Raw genomic sequence first — 24,790 nt, 5'->3', positions numbered from 1 at the left:
AAAAGTTCATTAATCATCGGTCCGGCAGTTCCTGAATGGGCGGTCAGTTTGTATACCGACGTTTTATGGTAATTTCCCTAGACGACTCATGACTCGACTACAGTTCACTCATGAATTGACCAAACTCACAAATCGACTAGAGCAGGACGACCTTAAGGGCGTTTCATCTAGCAGATCTCGGAACTCCTCTTGTCCCACCAGACCTTCTCATTCGTTCGCAGCCACGAAGTCGGATGTATCTTTCGTGGCTGCCAGTATATCGGACGGTCCGTGAGCTCTTTGGAGCGGTAGTCCTTAGCCGCACCCGCACACTTCTCGGAGCCAATGGAAATGCAGGCTCTCTCCTTCCTGATTTTGTGAGAAATGGTTGATACTCGTTCTCATTCAACGACCTGAAAGCCTCCGCGTGTTGCAGGAGATCTTCTAACGTATGCCAACTAGCGTAACACCTCTGGACCGGACACTGAGTCGACGAATCGACCAGAACCAGACAAATCTTGTATCGAGCGGATTAGTCTCGAAAACGTTCCGTAGAGCTCCGCAATGGGGTACTAGGACGCCCGATTTAGCCCGTGTCCAACGCGTATTTTACCCGCCTGGTAAGAACAACTGACCCCCTGTCATCCGTAAACCCGTCTACAGCTGGCAGAAGCCCAGAAACGGAGGGACGTTAGAGCTGCTCCAGAACGACTTGTCAGCCAGAAGAAGAAAACAGCAGTGTTGCCTTATGCGAGACTTGAGAGAGTATACGAGATCGTGATTATTGGAATTTGTCCTCTGACTTCGGTGCCTCATCGACGCTCGTATTCGACCAGGGGTCTTCTCCAGGACTATTCTATCAGACGAGATCGACTGGTTCATACGGTCCTGTTCACTTGCGTGTATTCAGAACAAAGCGTGAGGTCAAGATTGAGAATTACAGGCCCTGCGCTCGCAGATGTTCGCGCCAAACTTGGATTTCTGCGGGTTTTTATGCATAATCTTGAGCATTTAGTGGATCTTTACATTTCGACTTTCATAATTGGCTTAGGTACGATGACGGTCTACTAATCTAGAGATATGCTGCTCCAAGCAGTGTAAGCACTCCAGGTTTTGTTCCGACAATGAAGCTCCATGTTGCCCCAGTATTGCACTGCATGTCGGCGTTTTTGACTCTGCCTAACTGCCTCCACAGCAATGTATAGCAGGCATCAGGGAGAGCACACAAATTATGCAAGCTTGGGATCTGGCTTCGTTCAGCGGGCTTTGGTGAGAGACTCCAGACTACTTATCGGCTCGTATCAACATTGTAAGGCAAAAGTTGTGGAATACATAAGTCGCTTCAACCTATACAAACATTGTCCTTTGGCTCTTTTTCTAGGATTCAGATACCATCGTAAGAGGCTCGCATATAAAAATTTATCACGACACTCTGGCCCACTAAGACGGATTAATCAGAGGACTCCACGCAGCTGAGGCATGCTTGCTCCAGTGACCCAATTCTTCCTACCTGATGAAATAGGAACGGCCATGTGTCCAAGTAGCACGTGAGGAACCAAGTATCACATCCTGGACTGCCTTCGGGAACATAGTGCAAAGAGCTACGCACAACAGGTAACGAGCAACCATGAATGGCTCAGAAAGCTCATGGAAGACACACGTTGCCCTTTTCTCGGTTGTGGTTCCGGGGGAAAAGACCTCAAAGAGATGTCCGTACACACGTTCGATATTCACTCAATGGCCATGAAAAACTAGACACAATTTCCTTTTATTTCCCCCGAATAAGAGATGGCGACGTCCTTCACTTCCACTGACCAGACAAAGAGCCTTCCTCTGGTGATCCTGTTCAATCGCACTCTAGTCCGTGTCCGTCGTTCGCTTCTGAAGGTTCTGCTTACGCCCCTGTTCTCGCCGCTGAAGAGACCGTTCCAAGTATACTAGCACTCTCGCTAGTCGACAATATCAACTGGAAGCTTCCATGGGGCCACAGCTAACCTCCCTCTAATGCTTTGGCCGCAGCCCAGAATCCGACCTTGAATACTCGTCCAGCAATTCAGAGTTTGATTGATACCCTACCAAGCTGCTGCCTTCTGGTCCTCCCTTATGAGCCATAGTTCCATCAGAAATCCGACTTTCAGTCAGAGCTCTAACCACGACCTCGGGTTCCGATCAAGGCCGGACCACGAATACCGTCCTTTGTACGAGAGGCACGAAAGTGCGAGGATATTGAATCGCACTCATAGATCGCGAAATTTGAACAACACAGACAATGCTTTCCGGACGGAGGCCTTTCCCAACCAGGCATTCTATCATGAAAAGAACTCATCTAATGAGGATGAAAGAGCTATCGGGCGAAAGGCTCATAGAACTCGACGAAATCAGCCGCGATCTGGGTCCCCGAGAGGAGTACAGAGACCCTGTAAAGCATAGAAGTGAAAGATAAGTAAGGATTAAGAAAGCAAACCTGGATACTGGGCGTGCGAAGAGCCCGACAACTGAGAGTCAATTCGATGGGTGGTTAGGATTGTAGGTACAAGATTCGTGAATGTAACTAGAGAGTCTCCCTTAATCGAAGTAGTCACCAATGAAATCTTCCCTGCTGTTTCAACGCTAAAGAATAAAGTACAACCAACACATCAAAGAATTTTAATGATGATCGACTTCTGGGAAACAGAGTCAAGTTCACCTTTGCTACCCGGCACTGATCTGACGTAGGGCTTGATGCTTGGTCGTTCCAGAATCAGTGTGCAAGCCTTCATGTATTGAATCCAATCATGTTCATCACATACACCAGTCATATCAACCAAGAGGAATGTCCCTCGATAATGTCAAGCACATCGTGCTCGTAAGCCTCGCCCTTTCCACCCCACTTCCCTACCCAACCAGTCATCACTAACAACCCCATAGGTCCTCTCTGGCAAAGGCGGCGTCGGCAAATCCTCCATAACGACCCAACTTGCCCTCTCTCTCTCCCTCGCCGGCCACTCCGTTGGCATCCTAGACATCGACCTGACAGGCCCCTCTATACCTCGCCTGCTGGGTCTCGAAAGTGCAAAGATTACCCAGGCACCAGGTGGCTGGCTGCCGTGCGAAGTTCACTCCTCGCAAACTCTTCCTCCCATAGCCACTCCTATTCTGTCGCAAGTCCAGAACGGAGCCTCGGGTTCTGCGCCCTCGACGAATGAGGCCAAATTGAATGGCCATGGCCCACCACCACCACCACCACCACCAAACGCAGGCGTGCAAACAGAGGAGAGCAATATGATAGGATCCCTACACGCCATATCGCTCGCCCTCCTCCTCCCCTCCCGCTCCTCCGCCATCGTCTGGCGCGGTCCCAAGAAAACAGCCATGGTCCGCCAATTCCTCACCGACGTCCTCTGGCCACCAACCGACTACCTCCTAATTGATACCCCACCCGGCACATCGGACGAACACATCTCCCTCGCCGAAACCCTGCAATCGAAATCCCTCCCCGGCCAACTCGCGGGCGCGGTCATCGTGACAACACCGCAAGCCGTGGCGATCAGTGATGTGAGGAAGGAAGTCAATTTTTGTCGGAAGGTGGGGGTGGAGGTTCTGGGGGTTGTGGAGAATATGAGCGGGTATGTGTGCGAGTGTTGTGGGGAGAGGGCGAATCTGTTCGGGAAAGGGGGTGGGGAGGTTATGGCGGGGAGCTTTGAGGTGCCATTTTTGGGGGGCGTGCCGGTGGACAGGCAGTGGGGCGTTTTGGTGGAGGAGGGGAGGAGGCCGGGGTACGGGGTTGTTGAGAATAGTGAGGAGGGGCAAGAGGAAGGGGAGGAGGAGAAAGAAGGGGAGGGTGAGGGTGAAGAGGGTAGGGCGAAATCAGGGGCCCTGGAGATCGATAAGGATAGCAGGGAAGAAGGGCTGCTGGTTGATAGATACAGGAGTTGCTCACTTTGTGGGGTTTTTGAGGGCATTACGAAACAGCTGATCGACATTGTGAGAGGGAGGAGCAACGGAGCCGTCTGATGGGTATCATTTTCAGCGTTCTGCGCTCTTTGAAGCATTGCAATGGCGTCGTCACATTTCAACTGTATGTCATGAGCGTTATCATCGTTCCTGCATTATCATGTCTATCTCCATGTTGGGAAACTGGTTCTGGCTTTGTATGCCTTCGTGTCCGTGCAGATGTTTCTCCTTTTGACCATGGCACGACAGCATTCGTCTATCATCTGAGCCGCCCTTTTCAAACTCCAGCTATGCAATGCTATCATACAATCTATGACCATTTTTGAACCATAACTCCACCTCTCTTGAACTCCGACAGGTCACCAAGTACTTGGCTCTTGTCGCTCAGCTCCTTGCTGGGGAAAGTTGTCATGAGCACCCATGAGCGAGTCCGACTCTGCGGATTGGAAGCGGTAATGAAAGAGTATACGTCGCCGATGGTGTGTGTAGTATTGAAGCGTGCAGGGAGACGCGTACCATCTCCTAACCGTATTTGCAATGAGAGGGTAGGCTGTGACTCGTTCACGTCAACTACTACTGCTTGTGTCGTAGCAGAACTTGCTGGAGCGGCGGCTGGTGCTGGCGCAGGTGCTGGTTCTGCTGTCCTGTTTGATATCCCAGGTGTTGGACTACCTAGTCTCTGACCGCCGCCACCAAATGGAACGTACTTCTTCTTTGGCTGTACATATTTCTCTGAGTGCTGTTCTAGCTTGACATCTACCTCTTGAGCCATCTCGACGTTTAGTATTGCAAGTGGGGCGCGGCCTGTTTTGATTTGGGCGAGGATGGCGGCGTTCGCTGGATCATCTGAGCGGTAAAGCGGACCGTCGTCGACTGAGAACCCGTCGGCCCAGAAGTGGAGATGGCGCTCAACTGGGGGTGCGTGTTGTGGTCGAGATGCATTAGGGTCTTCAATGGTTTGGCTGGGGGCGTCGTCGCCGCCAAGGGTGTGTGCCGTACCGGTGAAGCGAGAGCTCGGGCCGCGTGGGTCATCTCCGCCTGGTCTGGGAGTATTCCTAGCAGAGTGTTATAATATGTAGACGACTCCGGCTTGGGTTACGACATACTTCTGTGCTTTCTTGATGATCTTCTTTCTGAGCTTCTCTGCTGTACCGGGGTTCTCCACGGCTAAACCAGATTTCTCACCTCCCGCATAGAGATCCGGGTTATCGTCGTCGCTTGGCTCAAAGTCGTCATCATCATCCTCGTCATCATGGCCGTGACCGTGGCCTGCGTGGCTAGGCCCCCCACCTCCACTCAGGTCTCCTAGTGTAGCGAACTTTTTCTTCGGTGGCTGCGTTGCAGATGGGGGTGGAGGCATGCTGGAAGAAGCTGGTATAGGTTGTGGAGCTGAAGATGTAACTGCTGGAGCCTCTGGGGCTTGATCATCTTCCTCTGTCCCCTCGGAGCGGTTGAAGTATTCAGTGACTGCGGATCCTAATTCCCAAGAGCTGTTTGCGAGGTATTCTTGAGCCTGTCGTTTGGCTATATCAGCTTGAAGCTCTAGTATGGGAAGAAGCCATGGGGAGAAATACCACTTGTGGTGTTACACCAGCCAAACCCACGAATTCCGAGATAAGTGCGTCGTGATCGGGTTGTCCTTCCGCCATGATGTTGATATGATTTCGGGGAACAGGATGTGTAATGAAGGTGAGAAGCAGGTCGTTGGCCGTGCGAGGTTGTATTTCAAGGATTATGTGAGGTCGATTGCACACAGTGATGAGGGTCACGGAGTCGAGTGCAACGGATACCTGATGCCAAGACTTTTATTGATGGGTTTGAGTCGAGAAGGTTTGCCGAGTGTATTATACAGGTACCCCAATGCCATCATCTTCACATCGCACAGCCAGCAATGGCCGGGTGACATTGAAGAGATAATTGCTGCGCCGGAATCCTTCAAGTTCTCATCTCTACTCTCGCCATGGCACAAGAACCACAGCGGCCCGACTTGACTGCATCCTCTGCCACGATCCCCTCTGACAGCGAGAATTACTCTTCCTCCCAGAATGAGCTCTCTCCCTCCCCACCGTCCTCCTCGAGTTCTCCTATGATATTATACTCGCCGCCGACTGTATGGGGTCTGTTACGGGGCGCAGCGATCAATGTACTTCTACCATTCGTCAATGGGCTGATGCTGGGATTTGGGGAGCTACTTGCTCATGAAGCTGCTTTCAGACTAGGGTGGTCGGGGACGAAGGTATGTACTTTGATCTTTAGCTACGTATTGGAATGGCAGACTGCTAGCTTGGATAGCTGCTGCCGATACGTTTCTGGCGCCTTTCGGTTTGCTTCGCTTCTTGCCCGACTTGTGCTGACGACCAATTGCATTAGATATTCCCCAGCGGACGGAACTCGAGATCAGTAGGACCGGGAATTGAGATTCGAGATGATCCATCGGAGAGAATACGGCGGGAGCAGGAGTTGAACGACATGACATCTCTAGAGTGAAGCCGATACAAGTGGTGAATGGGAGCCAACCACCACTTCTTATAGACGACAATTGGCTGCACATACGGCGCTCAGGCTCTCTTAGGATTCGAAAAGGCATTACTTGGCGTTGGACCGGTAAAGCAGCTACTTGTAGAAGCCATGCGATCCACAAATGTTACATACCAAGCCCATTTAGAGGGGCTACCAACCCCTCTACTTGAGACTGCTTCCATACGTCTTCCATCATTCAGTGTGCAGGCGCTCGTTTCAAGAATACACTTTTGCACTCGTCTTGAATTGTCTCTCATTGATTGCATCGGTGTCTTCGAATGTGGAGGTAACTTCAGGATGATGTGGCCCGCGAAGCTCAGGAATTTTCCTCGAGAGATACAGCCATTTGTGCTATTCCGGTCGTTGACATCTGTGATGATAGACTTGATCACGTCGATAGCCAACTGTCGTACAAAAGGTGGATTTACTGCCTGAAGAGGGTGATGAGTACGAGCAGCTTCCATATTGAGGGGGATGCATGGCTATCCGATTGGAACTCAAATAGGCATGCCTCCACAGTGAGAAACAGATGGGTTGGAAAGTAGTATTGGGTAAGGAAAGTACACATTCTCTCTCCCAGGGGTTCTATAGTCCGCGGCAATTGGCGGAGCCACTTCACCTTGGAAACTGAGCCATTCACTTCAGCAAACCACGTGAGAGGCTGTCGTGTAGCGAGGTACGGCTTATTCGCCAAGGTTTGCATGTGGACACCTATCACGAGCCATGGGCGTTGGTACTAGTTTTTCCACCATCGCTGTCGGGCTTCGCCGTTCCTTAGTTCTAGCTCTCGATCAGATGCTGCCACCCAGTCAACTCCAACCCAATTCATTGTTGTTTCAACCATTGGTAGTGCAATAGAAGCGTAGTGTTCTTCAAAATGTGAGAAGCTGCTGGGCTGAATTGGCAGAGAATTATGTCGTGAAGTCTGATCACAATGCTAATAATTGTAAGCTTTGTGTTTGATTTCGGTTCGAGTAGAGGCGTGAGGATCTGTGGTGACTGGCATATGTGTGCATGTCTTATTCCGGCTCTTATACTTAGAGAGCCTTGTCAAGTTACCTAGGACTTTATATATAGAGACGCTGCGTTGAAACCACTACTTTGTTAGACAAGAATAACACAATCATTCACAAAGATGGGATACTGTTGGGTAACAGTTATCTATAGTGCTGGCCACCGCAATCATATTCACTTCTTGTGGAAGACTCTATACATCCCCCCTGCAATGCCACGGCTGCGGCATTGATACATCGGAGTGGAAGGCCTAGCGTAATGAGAAGAACGAAATTCCGGCTGTATCCTGAAATTATTAAGAACATGAGCTGGTGAATCGAGATGATAGATACCAGGGGCATCTTGGCATGGTGCCGGTGATGAGTACCTATGATCCTTGTCCTTGACTGTGAACAAGCGCGCCATGATTGCCAACAGAAGGCAGCAATACCTCTGACCAACCCAAGTGACAATGCAAAGGGAGTTTGCCATTCGGATGCTTGCTAACAAGATGAAAATTGTATTGCCTTCCTTCATCACAACGTGGCTATCTGAACTGCAAGCGTATTAACACAGATTTATTCTGCTTGGTGATCTAATATCATGGTCGGATAAAAAATGAAAGCTTCCTGAAGGAGCAAGCGATGGAGAAGCAAACACAGAGTCACTGATGAACCCGCCAGAATCCCAGGAATTTAGTGTAGTTGGCAACGCCCAACACAGTGCCTCGCGACTGTCAAGTTGTGGAGCTTGAAGAAAACTATCAATCGAAGTGTGCATGGTTGATATTGGCGTTGTTTGCTGGTGAATCCCGGGGTAAGTCTCGGCAGACCTTCCTCATCAGTATTCATGGAGACATTCTGTGATTCGAGTTCCTCACGAATATCCTTACACCTCCAAGCTAAGCATGATACAAGCTCGCTGTCTGCACAGGTCTGGCCACCGCATTGCAAGTAGCAGTGTAGCCTTGGCAAGGTCCCCTCGACATGGTCAAAAAGTACCGCATCCTAAAGCTTTCCGCGCTTCTATTGGACATCTACTGACCGTCTCCCGTAGTCTTATTCCGCTTTTGCTGGAGCCAGCTTGAGACTTGGACTTGCTACAAATACTTCGACATGGCCGCCGAAGCCATGGCAATTGCGACAATGGCCTTCTCAGCGCCTCAACCGTGATTTCGCGCCACGGTTCGCCTCGACGACCCCAACTCCGCCTATCGCCGAGGTTCAGTCCGACTATGTTCCTCCTCCTCAAACCTCCGTTCCAGCGGGAGAGGAGTTTGTACCAACCTCGTTTGATGAGATAACCTCTTCTATACCTTCACCTGTCTACGAACACCTCGGTTTCCTGAAGGAGATGGGTCTTGATTATGGTTGGGGTCCAACAGCTTTCGTGGAATACCTGTTGGAACATGTGCATGTCTACCTTGGTACACCTTGGTGGGCGTCCATCGGTATATCAATATTGATCATCCGAGCTGCGCTCTTCAAGTTTTTCATGGATGCTTCTGACACCAGCGCCCGACGTCAACACATCAAGCATTTAGAAGACCCCATCAATGCGCGCGTTAAGGCCGCGAAGGCCAACAGAGACCAGAAGGCTTTGCGGGAGGCTTGGTCCGAACGTAGTGCTTTGTACAAAAGCGCTGGCATAAATGTGTGGAAGTCGTTCGTGCCTTTCTTGCAAATACCCCTTGGATTTGGTACCTTTCGGCTCATGAGAGGCATGGTATCTCTACCGGTACCTGGTCTTGACACTGGAGGATTGCTGTGGATATCTGATCTGACCCAATCGGATCCTTACTTCATTCTACCCATTGGCACGGCTGCGGCATACTACTTTACGTTCAAGGTACTCAGCCATGTGTTTGATTGATGACAGACGCATTAGCTAATGCGGTTTTAGAGTGGAGGAGAGACTGGTAACAGCGAGCTCATCAGTAAACAGACGCAGAAGGCGTTTCTCTACGTGGTCCCTCCAATGAGCGGACTCTTTATGATGTTCTGGCCTGGTAATTTGCAATTAACCTTTTTCATCGGTGCCTTAATATCCTCCGTACAAGCAGCGGTGTTCAAGAATGCTTGGTTTCGGGATCTCGTTGGCATGCAACCATTACCAAAGCCAAATGCACCAAAACCGCAGATCCAGGCGTATCCTCGATATCAAGCACCATCGAGTACTCCATCGAAAGGAATCTTTGAAAATATCAAGGGTACAGTGTCAGATATCATGAAAACGGGAGAGAAATTTTCGCCCACATCTCGACAGCAAGCTCCGACGAGTAGGCTAACAGCTGGAGAGAAGAAGCATGCAAATACCTATGAGGACAGGAGGCAACGGGAAATCGCGCAGGAGGCTGAGATGAAGCGACAGAACGCGCAGGCAAAGTTCGAGAGACAACAGGAGCAAGAGACTAGGGAGCAAGAGAAGAAAGAAAGGTTGCAAAGACGAGCAGAAAAGAAGGCTAAGCAAAGGTAATAGCGCACGGTGCATATGCAGGGATTATGTACGATAGTATGCTTGTGTCCAATGCTCGCGGTTGCATAGCGGTTTGTCGGTGTACGATTTCACCAAAAATTCAATCATCTTGTTCATCATTCCGGCAGAGCTCTCACAGTCACCGACAGGAGATGCAACCACGATCAGATGCAGATCAAATACACAGCCACAAAAGATTCGAATAGTTGGCCGATCTCGCGCACGTGTCATGACGCCACTCGATGTGCCGAGCTGGGCCACACGGGACTGAATTGGAAGAAAGGAGAGGTAGGTAGAGGATATGAGTGCACCATGGGATACCTGTGGTAAGTTGGAACATCTCGCAGACCTTTGTGAGTACGCATTCATGATCTTATCAAGATGGTCGTCCTAGTCCAATTGAAGTACTCTCAGCAATCATTTCGTACAGAGATCCCTATCATATCGCAACCTCGTTACGGTATACTGCATATCCTTCTAAAAGAGTCTCAAGTACATGTAGAAAAGATGATGATATTACATGTACCTTGCCTTATCCGTGTAGGTTCTCCACTCACAATCACAAGAGGTCTAGAGACTTCTTGATCCTGCCTCAGCAATTGGTTTCCTTCAAATACCTATAAGCCGTTCTCTAAGAAACGAGCACACCGTTGACTTTTCAGTCGAAAGACCCTATTTTGAATGCCTACCCATTCTGTACGGCGCATCAATCCATCAAGAATATGAAGGCTCGAGTGTATCACCCGTGCAACCCGAAGTGCCCGCCTCTAGACCGAAAATGTACAAGGTCTCCAACCTGGAGGCCTTGACCCACCACTACGCACGTCGTGGCGTGCTAGGTTCTGTAGGACTCGTTGTGACGCTGTTTGTGTGTCGTTTCTACAGATCGGCAGTGTTGAGACTTGGGAGGACATGATGATCATTCTGAAAGAGGTGAGATGGTCTACACCTGAGATCTGACAAGGCAGCAAAAAAGCCAGGACTCTGGAGAGTCGAAATCTCGAAGCTAGACGAGGATCGAGTCGAAAAGAGGCACGAAAGTATCATTGACGAAGATGCGGAGACTTGACTTTGTGCCTGAGATTCTGCCGACACCGACCCGCAGAGCTACCTCGGCGTTCGAAATCAGTCCCTCCCTCCTCTCGTCTCTATACTGTTCGTCAGCTGAGATGCGGCTTCATCAAGGACGCTAATGTTGACGCGTCGGATATCGGTTTGACCTGCGACAGCCTCTTGGATCCTCCTCGACGGCTTTCGTGGCAGCTCATCACCAGAAGGTTTCGTTTCGTTTGCTGAACCGCGTTCGGATCTGCCCGTGGTGCAACAGGAGGTCGAGAAGCTGAAAAGCTACTAGCTCCCGATCCGGAGATATGCTCCTATCATGTTCAACGACTATTCGCTCGAAATGATCTAGAACAAGTATCCATGGGCTGGCCCCAGTACAAAGAGGGGCATCGGAATCCGACCTTTTGATGAAGCGCTTTTATGACATAGCCGGTGTAGAGCCCAGCCACTCTACTTTAGAAGCCAGTGCGCCTACAGCGGCTCGGCCCGTAGAGAGAGACGGCGAAGAGAGAGGTGACGAGGTGGTCACCTTGCCAGTCTCCAGTGTCGTTGTTGCTTGCCACTCGATGATACGGTAAGTGATAATGATCGAGATTTGTTATTTGTGAGCACGGTTGGTGTTTTTCTGTTATTCAATTTCACTTAGACAGAGCAGTGTTTGCCTTGGGCGGATCTACCCTTCGGCGTGTCTCCTTGCGCTCGTAGATATATATCTTCCTTGCAATTGACATGTCTTTGCGAGTGATGGATGCCAAGCAAGAGCTCTGAGGTCCTCATCCGGCATCATGACATGAAGAAGCATGAGCCTTCAAATTCTAGCTTTCTCATTCGCTTGTCTCGGATGGGGGATACGTCACCAAAACCGACGTCACTTTACTTCTCAAGCTACCTTACAGACTCTACGAGTACAAAAGTCTTTCGCATTCAATGCTTTTATCGTTCCCCTAGCAATTCCAGAACGGATCTCCACAATGGCACCTCAAAACCTCGAATTCAAGTGCGCAATCGTGACAGGCGGAGGCAACGGTCTCGGACGAGCAATTTCAGAATGGTTGATATCCCAAGGCAAGAAGGTCATAATTGTGGGTCGAACAGAGTCGAAGCTTCAAACCGCAGCCAAGGAGATGGGCCATTCCACGCCATACTACACCCTTGACACCGGGAATATCTCCGCGATCCCTAGTTTCATAAAGCAAGTCGTGAAAGACCACCCCGAAGTCGACTGCCTAATCAACAACGCCGGAGTTCAAAGACCTCTAGAGGTCAACAACTTCGATCTGCAAAAAGCCGACCAAGAAATTGACATCAACATCAGAGGGCCCATGCACTTGGCCATTGGTCTCCTTGATCACTTCAAATCGAAGCCTAACGGTGCCTTGATTGTCAACGTCTCCAGTGTCCTTGGTTACATTCCGACTAGCATCGTCAATCCTGTCTACAATGGCACAAAGGCATGGGTCCACTTTTGGAGCATGAACCTGCGGACACAGCTTAAGGACACCAAAGTTAGGGTGGTGGAGATCGTACCACCAACTGTAGCGACGGACTTACACAGAGAGAGGTCGGATCCAGATGACAATAAGAAGGAGAAGAACCCCTCGGCGCTGAGCGTTGATGAGTTCATGGACTTCATCACCAAGGACTGGAAGGCGGATAAGGAAACCATTGGGGCAGGGCCGAGCCAAAAAGTAGTGGACAGGTGGTATCACGAGTTTGGACCGGATTACGAGAAGGTCGCTGGGACGAAATGAGAGTATGTACAGGCTCAATTTTGGCACGGTTACTTTCCAACCGTGGCCGAGGCATTAGGAGCCAGCGGTGTACATAGCCATCAAGCGAGGGTGTTCTAGATGAAATCAAATAATTCGGTGCTGTAAACAGGCCTCCCGTTATGTTTCCAGCGCTCTCCGGAGCCTTGATATGATGAACGACAGTGCTGGGATTGCGGAGAACTGTGCGACATCGGATCGACTACCTTAAGCTTTTAGGGACTAGAATAGCAGTACTCTAACCTCATTCGCTTTATCAGATCTGCTGATAAGATCACGTACCCTCTAATTCTTCATATATGATATCGACAAGAGTACTCCTAATCTACCACACTCACGACGTCTCGGTGGCTATATAATTTCGATGCTTCATCCAGCATATAGAGCATCCTCTCCAAGCACACATCGTTACCGAATGCCACCTATCCGCGTCCCCACCACCGCTCCCCCAACAATGGCAACCAGTTCCCCTCACGTTCTCACCCCATCCGCATCCTCCACAACCAACAAACCTCTAGCACCCATGCCAGGCACATCTTACCCGCCCACGATCTCCATGAACAAAGAATGGGTCCTTCCACCAAAACCTAAGCCTGGCCGAAAGCCGGCAGTCGACACGCCGCCTACCAAACGGAAAGCGCAGAACAGAGAAGCTCAGCGCGCTTTTCGGGAAAGAAGAGCCGCTAAGGTTAGCGAATTGGAAGATCAGATGAAGGTGAGGGAGGAAGAAGATCAGAAAGAGCAGGAGAAGTTGGTGGCCTGCGTCAAGCAGCTAGAGCATTGTTTGGATGATTGTACTGAGAAGCTTATGTACTGGCGGGAAAAGTACGCTGGGATGGAAGACGCTTATGAAAGGGAAAGACAGCTACGGCAGAGTGCGGAGATGGAAATTGAGATGCTGAGGAAGGGGATGGCAGATGGGACGGGGGCTGTTGCGTTGCCACCAAGGCGGCCTGTACAGAATGGATACATGGCGGAGCCAGCACCTGGAGTTCAAGATTGCACCACAGCGACGGAGCTTAGTGCAATGGGTTGTGGCAAGTGTAGCTTGGAGACAAAGTGCCAGTGCATAGACGAGGCGTTCGACATGGACAACGTGGTAGCTGAGCCAGATGTTCCAAGATTCAAACGCCCGCATTCGCCCCAATCCCACACAGACAACAAGCGCCGTCAACTATCGAACCCCGATACCAGCTCGGAGATCGACTTCACAGCGCAATTCTCCACCCGGCGCCCTCCGAACCTTACAACCTCCGCCTCGACCTCATCCTCCATAGCAGCGACAGTACTGCCAGACCCTTGCGGCTTCTGTTCAGATGGCACGACCTGCCTCTGCGCCGAACTAGCTAATGAGCGCCCAGACCGCGCTCTCAAATCTCCAGCATCTACCTTGCCTACGCCACCAGAAACAGCAACAAGCAACACCAGCACCTCAAACCCCTGCATCAACGGCCCAGGAACCTGCACCCAATGCCGCTCCAACCCAACCAGCACACTCTTCTGCAAATCTCTCGCTGTCACCAGACCTATAAACCCTGACCCACTCTTTTCCGCAACGACCAATACCACCGACCAAGCAACAACCCGAGGCTCCACCCTCAAATGCGCCGACGCCTTCACAGTCCTAAGCCGCCACCCTGGCTTCGACCAAGCAACTTCTGAACTAACCACTTGGATACCTCACCTCTCAACCGTCCCCTCCGCAACTACAGCCTTCGACGTCGAAGCCGCCTCCGTAATGGGCGTGCTCAAGCTGTTCGATCGACGCTTTGGCAACACAGGCAAAGCCGAACCGACGAGCTCCAAAGACGTATCTAGCGACCAGCTGGTTCGCATCCCAGTCCAGGCTTCCCAGGGCGGAGGAGGAGGAGGTGCTTTGTATGAAGCTTTTACGACTAGGGAAGATAGGGGAGGAAATAAGATTGGGAAGCACGGTACGAGAGACGGGAACTGGATTGCTTACGCGCCTGGTATTCAGGCGAGAGGGAAACTGGGGAGGCCGAGGATCGAGGATGGAACATGGCCTGAGGATTCACGACGGGAGCAGGGGGAGTAGATGGCTTTACAAGGTGTACGTCAAAGAGTCTGACTTGGCTGCTCTGTGGATGAAAGTATCGATAAGAAAATAATCCCTTCTCTGATCTCCTCCTCAATCTCCCCTGCTTTGATTAGCCCCTACCCCCTCGCATATTCTTCAGCGCTTCTCCAATTCCCTTGTACGGCCAGCCGAGATCAGCATACAAGAACGGGCGCTCGTCGAACCAACCATCGTCAGGGCTGTACAAGTTCGAAATAGATCGGTTTCGCTCACCCCACCTACGCGATCCCGATCTGCGCCGGAACGATCGTACTCCTCGCAGTGCCCCCGTGACTGCTCGTCAACGGTGGCGCTTCCGATCACAAGCCCGGAGCCACCCCTTCCGCCTTCCTCCCACCCTGGGAAGCATCCGCGCGGAGAAATGTGACGAAACGATCCGGAGACGCCTTCCGTATGTTCTGTAGACGCGGGCCCTCCCGCGACGGTCCCCGCCGGACTTCGGACGCGTGGCGTAGAGCTCGTCCACCGCGGTGACGATGGTGTCGATGTTGAAACCTGCACGATGGGGTTGAGCGCTTTTGGGAAAAAACTTCGCGCCCTTTGGCGTGGCTCCTTCGAGCCGTGCTTCTCGGTCCCCATACAACACGTGTGGAACAATCTTCCGCGCAGCTCCGCCGGGCGTGGAAGGCAGCCCGTCGTTATCCGCGCAGATTGTGTGTGTATCCGCGATCACTTGCTGGGGTTTCGGCCTTGATGGCTTGGATTACAAGTCTGCACATGGGGAAGACAATCATGGCGGAGTTTGCCGAGTCGATGCCATGCTGCTGGAGAGTGGAAGGAAGAAGTTAGCCTGTCGACTACGCCTCAGAGAATCCCAAGGCCAACATGCAGGGCCTAATGCGATTTCGCTCGGGCGTATGAGAGAACGGATCTTGCGGTTTGGACGGATAGATTTCCTTACCGAGCAATGATACGGGGTACATACAATAAAGGAAAAGTCCACTTCTATGCGAGTTTATTGCATGGCGCGCGTCACTTGTTGAAATGAGGAACGGAAAACTTGACCCCTTTGGTGCCTTCAATGTCGCAGGTCGCTGTGATCACTTCGACGTCGCTGAGGCTGAATTGCGACCTTTGAGCTAGTAATGAGCCAGTCTGGAAGATCATGGCACTGCCATCATAGTAGAGTCTGTCTCCGTCACATCCTTGCTGGTTTGCATACAGATAGATCCCACCTACCTTCCTAGTTGCTTCATTGATCAAATGTTAGCGCGTCTCTAACTTCCTCGATTAATGGTGTGAGCCACTCGAATTTGTGAATATCTCGATACCATCAAGAGAGGTTTGGGCATGAGGTCTGTTCGGGGTAAATAGTTCTTCGCAAGTCTCGCAACTGACGATAGTGTCTTCACAATCAGTGTAACTACTGCATCGCCAATCGTCGTCGTTCTCTTACCAACAATACTCTAATACTCTGGATCATTCGAGGAAGGTGAAACTGCTCAGTATGGCCTGGTCTTCTCCAATGGGCGAAGAATCGCCTTTCCCGATAATTGCCGCTTTCTTTCGGACGGATAAGAAGTTTTGAATTCTGCGGCGGTAGCCATATCGACTCTGCTATTTTGCTCGGCTATATCCCCTACTCGGCGTTGTAAGACGTCAATGCTGAAGATTGGCGAAGAATGGAGTCGTGTGCGAGCGATGAATATTTGCTGGGGATTCAAGTCGCTGGCTATGTATGACCCTGTCGAGGCGCTTCGTGAGGGTTTCAGCGACCATTGCAGGGCCGGTGCCGACGTCTTGGGCGAGGCTCTATTGCCCCTCGTGGGAGGTGTGATGTAAATCGACCAGGTCGTCGAATGAGGGGTCGTAAATTTCATGGTAGCTCAAGTAGCGATCCAGGTTGTAGCCTGCGCCTTCAAAAAGAATAGGATACATTAAGGCGGCCTTCTTTGCAGATAGTAGTCTTGCATGTACGATACTACTTCCAGCAAGTGAGACTGCTCCAAGGAATTGAAAGGTTAGCTGGCCTTGAGTGGGAAGCACGAAAGCTTTATTTTACGAAGATGTGGGTAAATAAATGAGGATGGGGTCACTTAAACGTAGAGAACAGCAATGCCAATATCAGCACCAGCCAGCTACAACGTTTGATGGACCTATTTTCTAGTCGAACAGATAAAGCGCTGCAGCTGGCTGAATGAAATAGGTTGCGGCCTGCCGAATCGTCTGCGTTCTGCTCTGAGGCTTGTGCGGTGACGATAGCAATGACAAAGCCAACGCAAAGAGAGATCACACAGATTTGTTCGAGGAGGATTAAAATCCGTCGTTCAAACCTCAATGATGGACCTGCCCGTCCTGTCAGAAAGATTTGATGCCGGAGGAATCTTGACAGCGGCCCTGCATGCAACGGGTTCGGGGCGCCTGCAGCATTCCTACTTCTTCCATGTAGGTAAGACAACCTCACTTCATCATCACACCTTCATCAAGCCAATCAAGCTTAAACGTGATAACTTTCGGCAGCTATCTCGCAGATAGAGATGAAAGAAGGACAGAAGCGCAGGCTGGCAGCGAGAGTCAGCTTCATCGCTACCAGTTGCCCCCGCACAACGCCCCCAGCACCACCGGGGCTTCTCAGAGTGCAGCCATCGGTCTTCGATAAGCAATGTCGCAATCGCTTTCATTCGGACTCCTTCGTTGTCGCCGTCGCATTCGCATTCGCTTTCATTCGGATTCTTTTTGGCTCATGAAGGCTAGATCTCAAGGTGATATGAATCGCCCAATGAGATGATAATTCCTGACCTTTATCGACGCAGCATTGCGTCTCCCGAGATAACTTTGCGGCACTGTCGAAGCCGAATCTTGCTCCCGTGTTGGAACCTTGGAAATGACAGGCAACCCTTGGTACGTACTACACTCTGCTTGCACTTCGTATCGCAGTGATACTGTGTGTCTACGTGAATTTGTTTTTTTACTTCCATGAGGAAAATACTGCTGTGTATCACGAAAATCCTGGGCTGTGGGCTGCGCTTCTCGGGGACTTTAGACGAAGCAGGCCTGTTAGGCTCAAGAATAGGGGAAGGGTTGGCGGCTCCGCAAGTCGGAACGGTAATCTTGATTGGTAGGAATACTTCCCTCGTTTCAGGAATCAGGAGTCAACAGGGGTTCCTCGGCTGCAGAATAATGTTGGAGGCGGAGGTGTCGTAATCAATAATCATCACTCCTTTCATTTCACCTTTCACTTTTGAATGTTGATTATTATTCTTCTTCCCCTCCTCTGTTCTTCTTATCAATCGCATTGTCTCTTCATGGCTTTGCGCGTATATATTCAGTCTTTTCGCTTTCTACATATAAGTCATCCGCCACCGTCATGATACCTTGGCTTAGTTCCCCTGTCGCCCGCATGGGCCTCGCCATTCTGTCTTGCATCGTTTTTATCCACGTATGGATCATGCCTTCTCAGAAGCATCAAAAACAGCCACAGTTTCAGCTGGTCATCTCTCACTATAATGAAAACTTGTCCAAAGTGAAAGATTGGGTCACTGCAGTGCGCGAGATGCCATTCGTAAAAGAGCTCGGTTCAACCGTCACGGTATACACAAAGAACAAGCACACCAACCTCGATCAGGTCAAAAAACTCTTGGATGCTGCAGAAGTCATTCGCCTCCCAAATGTCGGCAGAGAGCAAGGAACATACATGCACCACATCAACAAGACCTACGACCATATATACCCCTACACCATGTTCAGCCAAGCCGCAATCACCGGTCTCAACGACACTGGTGACACCTCCCGCCCTTTCACCGACTGGCTCGACAAATCTCTCCGCTACAAGTTCACCAACGAAACCAAATTCTTCAACCTCCAACACGGTGGCAAACCCATCTTTTGCGTCTGCGGTAACTGCCCAACCGGCCACTTTCCCCTCCTCCCTCAACTCCAAACCCTCTTCGACAACAAAGTCTGCGACTCCACCGAGCGACAGTCAATCTCCTGGCTCGGGCAATTCATTGTGGCGAAAGAAAAAGTAATTACGAGGCCAAGGTGGATATATGAATACATAGGCAGTCTGTTGGATGCGCCGGAGGGTCATTGGATACACCAAGAGCAGGAGCCGGCAGGGTTAAAACAGATGCTCGGGGAGAGCCTGCCTGACAATCCGCTTTTTGGACACACTGTGGAGAGGTTATGGCCGACGCTGTTCAATTGCAGTAATGAGCCGGATATGCCAGGGTGCATGGGGAGTTGGAGCCCGATGCCTGGGCAGAAGAAAAAGGATGGCAAACTGGAAGAATCGTATATATGAAAAAGATATCGACACCACCAATATGTTGACGAGGCCGCGATCCATCATGCCCAAGAGGGGCCGGAAGACTTGACCGGCTATCTTTCATCTTGAAGGCGGAGGTATTCCAGTTCGGTCTATCGCCATCGAGGATTCAAGCGTGGAAACCAGTGACCGATGCTGGACCGCTTCCGCGGCCAACGGCCTGATGTGGCCGGCGCCGAAGCCATCTCAGTGGCGATACGCGGGCCCATGGTTTCGGAGGACTCTAGGAGCTCAATGAAATGATGTTGTCAATTAGAGGAGGAGATGGTCCACTTTAGAGAGACTCCCGGGCGAGACAGACCTGGATATTATGTTGGATTGTGGCTGCACAGGAATCTGTACGAGGCTGGAGGGATTCAAGGCTTCAAGACTTCTTGCTATATAGCACCGTTAGAGCGGCAGGGTACATTAGCAGATCGTCTCGCAAACTAAGCAGACGCATCATCGAATTATGTTTTCAACCACAGTCTCCGTTCAAGACGCTCTAGAGAGTTGAGACTTGTGTATGACTGTTGCATTACTTTGTGAAATTTATACAAACCGCGCTAAGCGACGTACAAATTCTTCGGACGCGACATGGATCCCTCTCACTTTCAACAACAACCATGGACCTCATACAAATCCGGCTCGTAGCCAGTAAAAGTCTAACAAGAACATAGAGGATTATGGCAATGACATGATCTTCGAGTCTCCAAGCCGCGTAGTCCCAGGCTCGAACCTCAAATTCTCGTTCAGTCACTGTACATTGCTCAAGCGACGTCCTCACGAGCTTAGACCTAACAACCATCCGGTCCTGCAAAGCAAACAATGGCCGATCAGAACTCCTCCGACTGGAAATTCCATCCTCTCGCTTCCGATTTTGAGCGAAGAGGACCTTTCCGCTACTTCGATCTGCCCACGGAAATCCGCTGTCAAATCCTGGACTTGGCTTTAGCACCGGGGCATGTAGCTTTGAGCCTTTGCGTGGATAAAGAGTATCCGCGATGGAGTCCCCGCGTGGAGGCGCGGTTTCCGGAATGGACCCACGAGCCGCCGGCATGGGACTCCTTCAAGTCAGTCACAGAATGCAAGACGAAGCCGAAGCCGTACTCTGCTCGGGAAAGAACATTTTTTACCTACCCTTATGCAAGATGGGACAATTCTATGACTGGGCGTACCGGACGATGAGAACCATACCCCCAGTCAAGAAGCTCGATTGCGCCTTCGATATGCGTGATGTTGCGGAGAACACGTCCGCTATGGTCCAACGGATGAAAGCTGAGAACAGGCTCGATGTCGTCGGGGACGACTTCGAGCGCCTTTCCAGGAGTGAGAAAGCGGAGCTTCTGCATCGTGAGAGCTTTCTAGACCTCTTATATGTTTGGACGGACAAGATCGACGCTTTTATTGTGCTTGATCTCGACCTACTCCGCCTTGATCTGAGCAATTGCCGGTGCCTCTCAGGATGTTGCAGGCTTGGGCAAGGACTGCTAGAGAACCTGGATTTCGACCAGACTTATGCAGAGTATCCTCAGCGAATCGAAATCATAGGCGCTTTGAAGGAGGAAGAAAACTTGTGGAGAGCTGCAGTTCGACGAGGCAGTCACGTTCCCTTGGAACGCGTATTCTTCATAGATGCTCCGGAGCATGTCTGAGCTCTTCAATGGAACATTATGTTCGCAACCCTAGTCAGTCCTGTCGCCTGGATCATGCTTTGGCCGTTCATGCATAAATGGTACGCCGTTTTGGGTGGGAGGAGCGAGGGGTGGGGACAGAGGTGGGCAATGGGACAGCGTTAACCTTTGCTAAGCTTGTTCAGAAAGGCTCAAGCGATCCTCGCCCACGAATCGCGTTTCGGTTTATGTGTTTCACTCTTCCCTGGTTCATTTCGTCGAAATATTGCGACTCAAGGATCCTGCTTGCCAAAGAAGCCTTCTCGATCTAAGTCATGAAGCTTTCGACCTCATCTCCCCTGACTCAAGAAATACTTTGAACCCTATCTCCCATCATGAAAATATGATATGCATTGCAGGTACTTCTTGGTGCACATACTGCGTTGACGCTTTTGAGAGCAGCAATAGGTCTAGCCTCACGGTATTGGGGCATACCGTGCTAGCAATATCATCAATACGTTGGACATAGGAAGATGTGATCTTGGTAACGTTCAGAGTATGAAGAGAGCCGAATTTCAGAGTCACTTTGATCTTCCACCTAGAAATATCCAAGCTTGGCGCTTGATTCCTACCTCTCAGGGGAAAGGTTTCGCTTTATACTGGATCCTTATCAAGTTGCACAAAGCATCCTTTGGTATACAAGGGGCTGGGTCCGACCGATCATGCCGAGCATTACAGAGAAAAATGTCGCCAGCCACAGCCTCCACTGGAACGTAGATCTCCGTCATCTCACCGTTCTCGCCCTCGTCGCAAGTGATGACCCATTTCGTAACACCCTTTTGACCTCCCAAATGGAAGGCGAGGAACATAGGCTCGGCTCTTCGCGCGGCGCTATTGTTGTGCTGAATTGGCTGCTGCCCTGCTTCCATATAATAGCATTCGTGGTGAAGGACAACGAACCCATCTTCGTTGTTAGCGGTCATGATTTCCTGAACAAGCTAATTTTACCGTCATTTAGGCGAGACTGCTCATTCCGTGTATTTGGACCTTACCCGATGGTTCGACAGATCTTGCACTGCGCCATCCCAGCATTCCTCGACCGTGGTCGCGTCTTTCAGGATGATATATCCTTGAAGCATCAGGGCTCTTAATGTCTTTTTCATATCCCCATCGTCATTGAGGTTCATCTCGCAGGACGTTCTCTCGCCTGGCATCTGTAGAGTGGCAAGTATTGGAGAACTCATCACTCAGTCTCGACTTGCTCGACGTTCTCGCAATTTCCAAAAGGGCCTCGTGGCACAGAAAAGAATATATACAGCATTCGGAGCTTTTCCGCAGATCAACGACTCGCACATCAGGTAGCGAGAATAGTGAATTGTATTCTCGTCCACTTATCGTGAAGATGATGACGCACGATGTCGTCCGAGACTTGGTTGGGGTCGGCGCTATCATTTCCCTCTTCAGCGAGAATGACTTGAGATCCAACATTTTTATGATTCGATTGTAGCAAGTACCCAACGGAGCCGTGTATCGACCCGAACCACTGCGAAAATTGTGTCTGTACGAATTTGCATGTTCTTCTTTGGTACATCATCTGCGGTTTCCGAGAGATACAGCAGTCCCACTCTCGGGAGGCTTTGAGGGTTCTTTCGACAAATTGCTCTCCTCGTCAACGTCTGTGATGGAATGTTCTACCTACTCTTCAGACCGCGTGCCCTGTCTCTTAGTACCTCGTCACCCAACAAATCCCGCACAGCCTCAGATTCGAAACCGGTCATCAAACTCATCATCCTCCATTCAGCACACACACACACCTCCTCATATCTGACGAAAGCTCAACCTAAACAGCACCAACTCCCTCCCCTCCGCCACAACCGTCGACGACGTGATCTCCTTCGCCGGGGAATACTCAAAGACGAGCTCCCACACCTTCTGCAGCACCTCCGCCGCCTGCACCCGCTCGATCCCGGCCGGCGCGTGCAGGGCGTAGAAGCCGACCTCGGCGTAGACGGCGCCCGCGAACTTCCCCACCGTCGTCGTCTCCTCGAGCACGTCGTGGGGCCCGCCGGCGTTCCGGATGACGCGCTGGATCGCGAGCAGGGCCTTCAGGATGTAGGCGGTGTACTTGGCGGCGAGGGAGTCGCCGTATGCGGTGATGGTGATGGCGAGGCCGTCCTTGATGGGGCGCCGGTAGGGGGGGGAGGGCCAGGGTTTGCCGTGTAGGGGGGTAGTGGGGGGGCCGAGTGCTGTAAAGGTTGTGGGGGGAGGGGGGGACGGGGGTGGGGGTGGGGATGGTAAGCGGAGGAGGGGGAGGGAGGAGTTGGAAGGGGGGAGGAAGGCGAAGGAGAGGTGGGTGGGTACGAGAAGTAAGATGACGAGTAGAATCATGCTCGCTGCCCTTCCCTTCTGTTCATACCATTACAGAGTCCCGGTCGAAAATCGAGGGGTCGAGGGGCAAATACCGGGCGGGTAAAACGATCGCGTGCGCCGTTGCGGCTTTTTTTTTGCTTTCTTCTTCCCTTTCCTTTTCTCCCCAGAGCCGACAGGCGAGCATCGATCACGCTTCGTTGCTTTGACACGCGTCACGAATGCGAAATTTTCACACTCGGACACACGCCTCGTACACCCGAGCTTAGAAAAAAAAGGTAGATACCTCTCTCCCACCCTACTCTCTAGAGAGGCGCTGGCCTCGTCACACGATCTCCGCCTAGACGATCGCGGTGGGCACAGTGAGATGCTAGGCATATCTCTTACATCTTTTCCGAGTACGAAGCCGCGGGGGCTTGCGTGATCGAGGACGATGTAGAGATCACGAGCCGATACAGATCAGCCGGAGAGAGCCCGCCGTTGATTCACTACGATGGGAAAGGAAGCCGGCCAGGAACCGAGACGATTCCGCACCCGACTCGCCGAGGGGGCCTGGTCGGGGAATAGGGGGTCAGTTGGGTCGCCTGTGTGCATGGTGGACGTGTTTGCATTGCGGTTGGTGGGTGGATATCGATCAGTCGGTCGGTCGGTCGGTCAGTCAAGCTTTGCGCCAGCACTCAAGGCATGCGAGAGATGGGGGGTTTAGGTGGAGGTCGCGAGGTTCCATCCATCCATCCATCGTACCGGGACAAGACCTCCGCGGCGCGGTACTGCAGAGCTGGAGACGGGGAAGCGGTCCGTGATCTGAGGCATCCCCGAGTGGTCCGTTGCCCGCCGTTCGGGTACTGTTTCGATCGCTTTGTGTTGATGTGGGTTGGGTTGAGGGTGCAGCCGCTGCTGACGTTGTGAGTGAGTTTGACCTTTCTGGCAAGCCACTTCCATGTCTGTCTGAAACCCTGCCGGTTGCTTCGGGATTGGTCTTTTTTGGCGATTGACGCATGATGTGATTTTGAAGTCATGTTGGTCTTGGATGTCGGAGATGGTGCGGGGGAGAGGTAGTAGGATGATGTGGACAAGGGTATGAAAAGAAGTGAATTAGCTGCTATCGGAGAAATTACTGCTACGCGAGCGTTAACAGATTGTTCGTAGGAACGAGGGAAGTTCTGTTGCGGAGTGTCCCCAAACTGAAGCTTGGGCGGCAGTCAGTGCGATGTGGATTGTGTAGGGAGAATGGTATGCTGGGAGGTGCCGTTGTGAAAAGTTGCGGATATTGGGACTCTAAAGTATCCGATGATGAAAAGATGCGGGGCTAGAAACGAGGCTTGGAAGAGATGGAATTCTGGGTCGTGCTGCAAAGGAAGTGCACGACTTTGACTTGGATAGATTGAAGGATGACATGACATGTAAAAGGGAGATCGGAGCTCGAAAGGACGTAGTTCTAAGCATTGTCCCTCGGTTTGCAGGCTCGCTTTGGAGCACTGCGAAAGAGACATCCGGAATAGGTGATCAGCCCCCCACCCCGCGTCCCCGAACCAGAAAAAGACGCCATACATGTGGAATATACGACCGATCCGCCGGAATTGCTGGGATTATGGACAGAATCTCATACTCGAGATAGCAGATCCACTCCCTGACGTTCACGGAGAAGATGTGCTTCAAAAGAAATCATCACTCCTTTTCGTCTGAAGCTTTTCACACGCGTTGCCCCTTCCTCCAGTGCTCTGATTATACC

General features: G+C 51.2%; 9 protein-coding genes across 9 annotated transcripts; 6 read left to right on the top strand and 3 right to left on the bottom strand.

The window, feature by feature from the left end:
• Nucleotides 1-2,791: 2,791 nt before the first annotated feature.
• Nucleotides 2,792-3,972, top strand: HO133_005389 (uncharacterized protein; the record flags this gene model as incomplete). The annotated part of the gene is made up of 2 exons (XM_037296299.1): nt 2,792-2,824; nt 2,887-3,972. 2 exons carry the CDS (start codon nt 2,792-2,794, stop codon nt 3,970-3,972), a joined length of 1,119 nt encoding a protein of 372 aa, XP_037148281.1.
• Nucleotides 3,973-4,222: 250 nt separating this feature from the next.
• HO133_005388 (uncharacterized protein) lies at nt 4,223-5,561 on the bottom strand (the record flags this gene model as incomplete). Its single annotated transcript, XM_037296298.1, has 3 exons — nt 4,223-4,967; nt 5,019-5,425; nt 5,487-5,561. 3 exons carry the CDS (start codon nt 5,559-5,561, stop codon nt 4,223-4,225), a joined length of 1,227 nt encoding a protein of 408 aa, XP_037148280.1.
• Nucleotides 5,562-5,872: 311 nt separating this feature from the next.
• On the top strand, nt 5,873-9,900 carry HO133_005387 (uncharacterized protein; the record flags this gene model as incomplete). The annotated part of the gene is made up of 5 exons (XM_037296297.1): nt 5,873-6,148; nt 6,283-6,395; nt 8,359-8,422; nt 8,482-9,273; nt 9,328-9,900. The coding sequence occupies 5 exons, from the start codon at nt 5,873-5,875 to the stop codon at nt 9,898-9,900; spliced, it is 1,818 nt and encodes a 605-aa protein (XP_037148279.1).
• Nucleotides 9,901-11,936: 2,036 nt separating this feature from the next.
• On the top strand, nt 11,937-12,716 carry HO133_005386 (uncharacterized protein; the record flags this gene model as incomplete). Its single annotated transcript, XM_037296296.1, has 1 exon — nt 11,937-12,716. One exon carries the CDS (start codon nt 11,937-11,939, stop codon nt 12,714-12,716), a length of 780 nt encoding a protein of 259 aa, XP_037148278.1.
• A 472-nt stretch (nt 12,717-13,188) lies between these two features.
• Nucleotides 13,189-14,790, top strand: HO133_005385 (uncharacterized protein; the record flags this gene model as incomplete). Its single annotated transcript, XM_037296295.1, has 1 exon — nt 13,189-14,790. The coding sequence occupies one exon, from the start codon at nt 13,189-13,191 to the stop codon at nt 14,788-14,790; it is 1,602 nt and encodes a 533-aa protein (XP_037148277.1).
• A 3,349-nt stretch (nt 14,791-18,139) lies between these two features.
• Nucleotides 18,140-19,075, top strand: HO133_005384 (uncharacterized protein; the record flags this gene model as incomplete). The annotated part of the gene is made up of 1 exon (XM_037296294.1): nt 18,140-19,075. The coding sequence occupies one exon, from the start codon at nt 18,140-18,142 to the stop codon at nt 19,073-19,075; it is 936 nt and encodes a 311-aa protein (XP_037148276.1).
• An 831-nt stretch (nt 19,076-19,906) lies between these two features.
• Nucleotides 19,907-20,733, top strand: HO133_005383 (uncharacterized protein; the record flags this gene model as incomplete). Its single annotated transcript, XM_037296293.1, has 2 exons — nt 19,907-20,044; nt 20,089-20,733. 2 exons carry the CDS (start codon nt 19,907-19,909, stop codon nt 20,731-20,733), a joined length of 783 nt encoding a protein of 260 aa, XP_037148275.1.
• Nucleotides 20,734-21,084: 351 nt separating this feature from the next.
• HO133_005382 (uncharacterized protein) lies at nt 21,085-21,905 on the bottom strand (the record flags this gene model as incomplete). Its single annotated transcript, XM_037296292.1, has 4 exons — nt 21,085-21,129; nt 21,187-21,289; nt 21,352-21,689; nt 21,744-21,905. 4 exons carry the CDS (start codon nt 21,903-21,905, stop codon nt 21,085-21,087), a joined length of 648 nt encoding a protein of 215 aa, XP_037148274.1.
• A 604-nt stretch (nt 21,906-22,509) lies between these two features.
• Nucleotides 22,510-23,079, bottom strand: HO133_005381 (uncharacterized protein; the record flags this gene model as incomplete). Its single annotated transcript, XM_037296291.1, has 1 exon — nt 22,510-23,079. One exon carries the CDS (start codon nt 23,077-23,079, stop codon nt 22,510-22,512), a length of 570 nt encoding a protein of 189 aa, XP_037148273.1.
• Nucleotides 23,080-24,790: the final 1,711 nt, after the last annotated feature.

Source organism: Letharia lupina, assembly GCF_014066315.1.
Source record: "Letharia lupina isolate WasteWater1 chromosome Unknown contig_21, whole genome shotgun sequence".
Lineage (NCBI taxonomy): Eukaryota > Fungi > Ascomycota > Lecanoromycetes > Lecanorales > Parmeliaceae > Letharia > Letharia lupina.
The sequence above is the reverse complement of the archived record's forward strand: the minus strand, read 5'-3'. Positions and strand labels throughout refer to the sequence as shown.